We start from the raw sequence: 7,695 nt of genomic DNA, 5'->3' as shown, positions 1-7,695 counted from the left end.
CACACTCAATACACAACACACACACTCACCACACACAACACACACATACATACCACACACACACCACAGACACCACACACACACCACACACACACACACACCACACACACACCACACACAGCACACACACCACACACACCACACACAGCACACACACACCATACACACACACACACATACACACCACATACACACATACCACACACAACACACCACACACACTTTCATACCACACACACCATGCACATGTACATACCACACACAAGTACATACCATACACACACCATAGAGGTACCGCACACACACCCCACACATACACCACACACACCATACAAATACCCCACACACACACACACACACCACACACCACCCCCAGACACATGTTACTCACACACTACACACCACACACATACCATATACACACACTACACACGTATCTTACAGACACGCACACACCAGACCACATTCCCACACATACCTCGTTTTTACACACACACACACACACACACACTTATGCTCAACATCCTCAGAAAGAACTGAGCACCCTCTTTGTTTCATATTCCTACGTTCAAACTGGAGAACCGTTTTTTAAAACATGGCTTCATTTTGGAAATGGCTCGCTAACAGAAAGTGTGATGATTGCATAATAAAACTGTCTTGCTAGTGTCACACGAAATGGACACACTCAGCTTCTGAGGTAAGGTCACCTGGAATCGCATTACACTTTAACAACAAATATTCCTCCCAGCTAGGATCTGTCATTAGGTTTACTTTAGGAAACACATGCTGGGAAGTACTTAAAGCTTTCAGATTCCATTCTGTACTGAAAGGGCCAGTCTGACCCTCAGGCTGTGTCAGCTTGAACAGCCACGTCTCTGTGGAAGCTGGTAATGATGACGATGCTGTCGAACCACGCTGCCCTCTCCCTCCACGCACTGGGCCTGGTCGGACCTAACTGGCTTTGGAGGAGGGACTATTGTGCCCACAGAGTGACTGCAAGAGTAGAACCCAATGGGAGCTACTACAATCCAGCCTCCCAGTGACAGCAGTTGCTTAGAAGTCAGCCAAGGCCAATTAGGGCAAGGGCTTTCTTTTCATCTCACATCGTAAAGCCTCCACATTCCAAGCAATAAGAGATGAAAGACCAAACAATGACCATCTGCAAGAGAAACGGCCCAATCCCACTGACAGTGTGCTCTCCGAACCTCTCCTAACTTCCACACCCGCGATAACACGCTGGCCTCCCTGCTCGTTTATACCACGTTACATGGCCTTGATCAGCGAGGCTGAGTCAAGGGGAGTGGAGCCCCACATATTATGGGGGATGCAGAAAGCAGGGGACTCCACAGTGGTGGGCTGGGCACAAAAGGGATGGGAAGAAGTCCCTACTCATGGAATGTTACAATGAGGTTAGGGAGGTGAGGTTAGGGAGGCAAGGCCTATACAGAGATAATGACAAGTTAAACACTTCCTCAAGAAACCATTCCCTGAACTCCCAAATCAAATAGAAGCTCCCAGTTATACACCCTCAGAATTTCTTCCCCTTCACCACAGCGTGCATCACAGATCAATTCTTACCTAGGTAACTGATCATCTGTTTAAAATCTGTCCCTCTGAAGACACTGTAAGTGCCCTGAGGGTGAAAACCAGGCCGTCTTGCTCAAACACTGCCCCCTCAGCACCAGGCACAGTGACTGACATGAGGTGTCCTTTCATTAATGATCTAACACAGGTATGAACAAGGGACTCATGTAATAATGGGTTTATTGATAGGATAACAGACCAAGTGGTACCGGTCGTTTAGCAAACATAAAGCACCTATGTATGATATGTCAGGCACTGTTGACAACAGAACCTGCCTTATGAAGTTGGTCCTCCCATGGGGACAGAGGCTCCTAGCAAGTCAGTGCAACAGAGTGTCATGCCTAGCTTAGTGACAATAGGGGAAAACAACTTCATAGAGGTTACCATTGAGTCTATGAGCAGATTGACCAGGAGAGGTATTACAGGCAGAGGGACTGGCTCAAACAAAGACCAGAGGTACGTGTACCAGCCTGTGGGCAGTCAGGGTGGTGACGTTGGTGGGTGTGTGGGAATGGGGGAGGCTGTCTGGAAGTTGACCAAGATCGTGGAGGATCTTACCAATAAAAAGCAGACCAGTATTTAATGATCTGCTCATTGCGCCATACAGAAAGTAAGCACAAAAAGAATTAAGAGGCTGGGAAGTCAGAAATGTGAGCTGAACTTGTGAATTCCGCATGAGGTCCTCACCATTATCTCTCATTGATTTGCCCTCCACAGAGCTTTCTCTGTCCAGACCAGAGCCCTGCCTCTACTTTCTACTCTGAAGCTGACAGAAAAAGGTGACTTCCTCTGCAGCCCATTTGCAAATCTGGCAGTGAACTCAGTCAGCCTGGAAAATTACCTTGTGAGTTCCCTAGAAAAGAGGGTCTTCTTACCACGCATTGCTCAGCTATCTATCAGCTGACTCTCCCTGCACCTTGAGACCTATAGAAGATTTGCCCAACCCGTTGTCCCATGCCCTTTGGAAAACAAAAACCCTCCCCCAAGATGTCTGCAAATTCCCAAGGTCCTTATATTCTCAGGGTCATCTGTGTCTCCAAACGCCACTTCCATAGGAGCTGTTTCTGTTCAATACCACATAGACACAATGTGAAAACATCTTCCTCAGTTTCCACAAATAATTCCCACTCACACGAAACCTTCATGGATACAGTAGACTTTAACCAAAGGGTTTTTAAGGGATTGGGGGTAGAGGCTGGGGAGTTGTACAAAGAAGGATTGATAACATAGAAATAGCAATAATGTCTGTAGTTCTCAAAGTGGCCTTTGGCCACCACCACTCCACTAGGAATTTCCACAGCTTTTCACAGGCTGTTGCCCCCAGCTTCGCACCTCCCTGTTTCCTCCCCTGTCTTCTTCCCTGTTCCCTTTCTTTTCTCTAACCTCCCTCTAAGGAGCTATCTATAACAAATTTAAAGCTGGGCACGGTGGCTCACACCTGTAATCCCAACACTTTAGGAGGCCAAGGCGGAAGGATCCCTTGAGCCTAGGAGCTCAAGACCAACCTGGGCAACACAGTGAGACTTTGTCTCTATTTGATTTTTTTTTTTTTTAATTGAGAAGGAGTCTCACTCTGTTGCCCAGGCTGGAGTGCAGTAGTGCGATCTCAGCTCACTGCAACTTCTGCCTCCCGGGTTCAAGTGATTCTCCTGCCTCAGCCTCCCAAGTAGCTGGGATTATAGGCATGAGCCACCACACCTGGCTAATTTTTATATTTTTAGTGGAGATGGGGTTTCACCATGTTGGCCAGACTGGTCTTGAACTCCTGACCTCAAGCGATCCACCTAACTCAGCCTCCCAAAGTGCTGGGATTACATGCGTCAGCCGCCACACCGGCCTAATTTTTTTTTTTTTTTTTAATTTACAAAAACGTTCAAGAAAGGAGATTTAGAAAAGTAGGTAACTTGTCTAAGGCCACACAGAAAGCAAATGGCCAAAAGAAGACTCCTATTCCATATCCTATTTTTTCCACTTTTCTTAGACTTACATCAAAACTATAACAATATCTTGTTTTTGAATGACTTTTTTAAATACAAGATTCAACCAAGAACAAGAAACATTAGACTTTCTCACTGTCCAACAACGGGTGGTCCTCACAAGCCCCCAGACACTGAAAGACACGTAGCATGCTGCCTGTTTTCCCGCCAGTTACGCATTGCAAAATGTGTTCAAAGGGAGAATTATATTCAACAACAAATTGTAAAGTGATTATGCCTAATGAAACTATTATACGAATGTCTTAACTGTTTCCTTGGTGGATTTCCCTCTGCAAGAAAACAGATAGTAGCTTTTTCCTCAAGGCCATTGTCAGGATGAACCCTTGTGTAAATGTTACTGGACAAAGGGGGTCTTGATCCAGATCCCAATAGAGGGTTTTTGGATCTCACACAGGAAGGAATTCAAGGTGAGTGGCAGCGTGTGGTGAAAAGAGATAGTTTACTGAAAGCTACTCCATTACAGAGCAGGGTGTTCTCAGAAAGCAGATGGAGGAACACTGTCTCTAAGTTTTTCTTGTAGAGGGGCTTTGTCTATGTAAAGACAAAACTAAGCTGTGCCTGTGTGTGGATGGGCTGATGGCATGACAAAATTTATTACTTTATTGATGTAAAGAAAACTATCCCTGACATTTTAGTGTGTAAGTCCATCAAAGCATAACTATAATTATCTTGAAAGCATATATTGTTAAGGGTATTGGGACAGCTGGACTTTCTGCTGTTATACGAGTGTGTCCTTGTTGGTATCTTCGGTCTGTTTCCTCAACTGTAAACATCTTAGGACCATGGGCTGTGACTGGCAAGGAATGTGCTTACTAGTTTCAAGACGTAGTTCACTTTTAAATGGTGTCACTCTGACTCTCCTAGGCTCCTGCTTCCCTGACATAAATGCCAAAAAGGGAAAAAAAAAGAAAAGAAAAGGTTTGTTTCTAGTCAAGACTTGTTAGCTCCAGGCTAATAAAATCCAGTTTAAAAAAAAGAAAAAGAAAGTAGTTGCATTCCAACTCTCTGGGTTAGGGGATGCCAGAGAAACATCTGGCCTGGGGAAATGCTAAAGAAGATTAGACAATGCTACGTTACTGGAAAGCACCCTCCAGGCAGGAAGAAGACTCCACAGGCCGGAGTCGACTCCTGGACATTCCCCTTCTTCCTCTTCCTGTTTTGTTGTTGTTGTTGTTGTTTTGTTTATTTGTTTTTGAGACAGTCTCACTCTCTCACCCAGACTGGAATGCATTAGCACAACCTCGGTTCACTGCAACCTCCGCCTCCCAGGTTCAAGCGATTCTCCTGCCTCAGCCTCCCCAGTAGCTAGGATTACAGGCCCCTGTCACCACATCGGGCTAATTTTTGTACACTTAGTAGAGACAGGTTTCACCATGTTGGCCATAAGGTTGAACCCCTGACTTCAAGTGATCCACCCACCTCAGCCTCCCAAAGTGCTGGGATTACAGATGCCTGGTCTCTTCCTCTTCCTTATAGACCCCGCTACGGTCCACTCAGAGTCTTGGAGGTATTCCCGCCAACCTCCAGTTTGTCCAGGATCAGACAACCCCTCAGGACTATGGGCCTGGCTTTCTCTGCTTCTCTGCAAGTTAACCTCAGAGAACCAACGTGTAATCAGGTCCCTTCATATAAAACTTACCAGTGCCTCAGAAATCACAGAAAGAGTCGGGGCTTTGGACTGGGCACCTTTCCACTAACTTTAAAGCAGGGATGGCTGTCCTGAGGTCTGGATGGGATCTAGTTCTTACAAGCCCTTGAAATTAGCAAGAAGAAAATAAAATTGTGCCATTCTGGATCATGTCTGCACTGATTAACCTCATCTATTAAAGACAATATTACATGCAGGAGGAGACTACCCACCCCAACAACAAATGCAGCAGTTGTATAAATTCAGTAGGTCTCCACCTCATCTCATAGAACTATGCAGACCGTAAGGGTAGAAAGTGTTTCTTCCTTATTTTTGTTACTTAACCCTCTGTTTAACCCCCAGCTTTCCCCCTCCTCTGAAAACACTTGGCACTGGAGAAGGGTTGACTGAATTTTGCTCATGAATCTGGCTCTAGCATTCCATCAGATTGGCCTCCTTTCTCAAGTGCCCATCCAGCACCCAACAGAGGTTCCGATGCCATTTTCCAGTGCCAACCATACCCTCAACCGCCTTTCCAGTGTCAACCTTAACCTTAGCCGCCAAGATTCCCCAGAGCTCAGCCTTGAAGCCTTTCCTCTTGATTACGCCCAAGAGTATCAGACTCGAAAGCTTGGCCAACCGAGTCTTCAGCAGCCCCATCACAGATGCTATTTATATCCTGCTTGCTTTCTCACCAGCACACTTCTCTTCTAAAGGGAATCTAGGGAAACAATTGTTTCTGCCTCCACTGCATTCTCCTACATTCAGTTCCAAGCTGGTGCTGGGAACGGAATGTGTGTAAATGAAGGCTTTACATTCTCAAATGTGCAACTCTGCTGCCATGGTTTCAGACCAAAACGAAGATCTGGAGGCACTCATTGGTAGGCTTGGGTCACACAGATGTTCATCTGGATCTTTCAGGACAGATATTACACTTTTTGTAAATATTTAGATCTGGCCGGAACGTAGTCACCTAGAGTTCTCCCTATCGGTTGAACAGGTTGGCAGCCAATTCCGCAGCCAATCTCAACTTTCGTTCACTGCCAAATGATTCCCCTGCACCCTCTGAGTTTCTGTGGGAAGAATCTTTCCTTGCTTTCAAGATGATCTCAGATTTCTGACCAAACCCACTCAGGTTACAAGGAACTTCTGTGACTCATGTGACTCAAGAAAGAAAGGAGAAAGGAGAAATAGCTCTGAGGCTGCTGGCAGCTTCCCATTTGTCCACACCAGTAGATTTTGAAGGGCAAGAGAATAGGAATGAACCATGTCTGAGCAGCCAATATAGAAAAAATCTATGCTATAAAAACACTTCTGTCACAACAAATAAATTATACTTTAAACAAGAATAATGAATGTGTTCCATTCAAATATAAATCTCTAATGAGTAGGTTAAAATACAGATAATTTTGTTGAATTGTATTATTTGTGTGTGGGTATTAAAGAATGAATCAAATGGCAAGTGTATGTGTGTTTTCAAGACCAGACTTCAGGGCAAAACAATCTCAATTTTCATTTCCCTCAAGTGCAAACTGGTCATTTTTCCCCTAATAGTAATTTCCATTAAGAAATGGGCAAAATATATATGTGTGCTTGTATGTGTGTGTGTTTTTTTAGGGCCGGCATAGTGGCTCACATCTGTAATCCTAGCACTTTGGGAGGCCGAGGCAGGCGGATCACTTGAGGTCAGGAGTTTGAGACCAGCCTGGCCAACATAGAGAAACCCTGTCTCCAGTAAAAATACAAAAATTAGCCAGGCATGGTGGCACACACCTGTAGTCGCAGCTACACGGGAGGCTGAGAGAGGAGAATCGAACCTGGGAGGCAGAGGTTGCAGTGAGCCAAGATTGCACATAGCACTCCGGCCTAGCAACAGAGCGAGACTCTGTCTCTAAATATTAATTAATTAATTAATTAATTAAAGTTAGAAAATTGAAGTTCAGAGAAGTTATGCGACCGGCCTCAATCACAGAGCTAGTGAAAGGCAGGACAGGAGTACAGGAGTACAGACCTGTTCCAAGGACTGTGCTCTCCCATTTAACCACAGGTCTCGGAGTCGGCCTGCCCTTAAGTAGCTGAAGGATGTGGGATAAAAACAACTGCCCCACTTCACTGTGTTAGTGTGTAATAATAACAATAGCATTAATAGTAGTAGTAATAACAGATAAATAAATGATAACCGCTGTTACAATGTGTCTCATGCATCTCTTTGAGTTTATACTATCTGGAGTTTGTTGAGTTTCCCATATGTGTACATTCATGTCTGACATCAAATTTGGAGCCTGGGCAACACAGTGAGACCCCATCTCTACAAAAAAAGTAAAAATTAGGCAGATGTGGCACACCTGTAGTCCTAGCTACTAGAGAGGCTGAGGCAGGAGGATCACTTGAGTCCAGGAGTCTGGGACTACAATGAGCTATGATGGTGCCACTGCACTCCAGCCTGGGTGACAGAACAAGACCCTGTCTCTTAAAAAAAAAAAAAAA

General features: G+C 45.0%; 2 protein-coding genes across 2 annotated transcripts in view; one reads left to right on the top strand and one right to left on the bottom strand.

The window, feature by feature from the left end:
• The window catches only part of PLET1 (placenta expressed transcript 1), a 12,730-nt gene extending 6,808 nt beyond the window's left edge, over positions 1–5,922 (top strand). The window contains 3 exon segments of the mRNA XM_011977012.1: positions 2,302–2,363; positions 5,748–5,891; positions 5,894–5,922. Coding sequence (XP_011832402.1) covers positions 2,302–2,363; positions 5,748–5,891; positions 5,894–5,922 — 235 coding nt within the window.
• The window catches only part of PTS (6-pyruvoyltetrahydropterin synthase), a 57,203-nt gene that overhangs the window by 16,782 nt on the left and 32,726 nt on the right, over positions 1–7,695 (bottom strand).

This window comes from Mandrillus leucophaeus, unplaced genomic scaffold (assembly GCF_000951045.1).
Source record: "Mandrillus leucophaeus isolate KB7577 unplaced genomic scaffold, Mleu.le_1.0 Scaffold172, whole genome shotgun sequence".
NCBI lineage: Eukaryota > Metazoa > Chordata > Mammalia > Primates > Cercopithecidae > Mandrillus > Mandrillus leucophaeus.
Note: the sequence above shows the minus strand (reverse complement) of the source record. Positions and strands in the feature narration are given on the sequence as shown.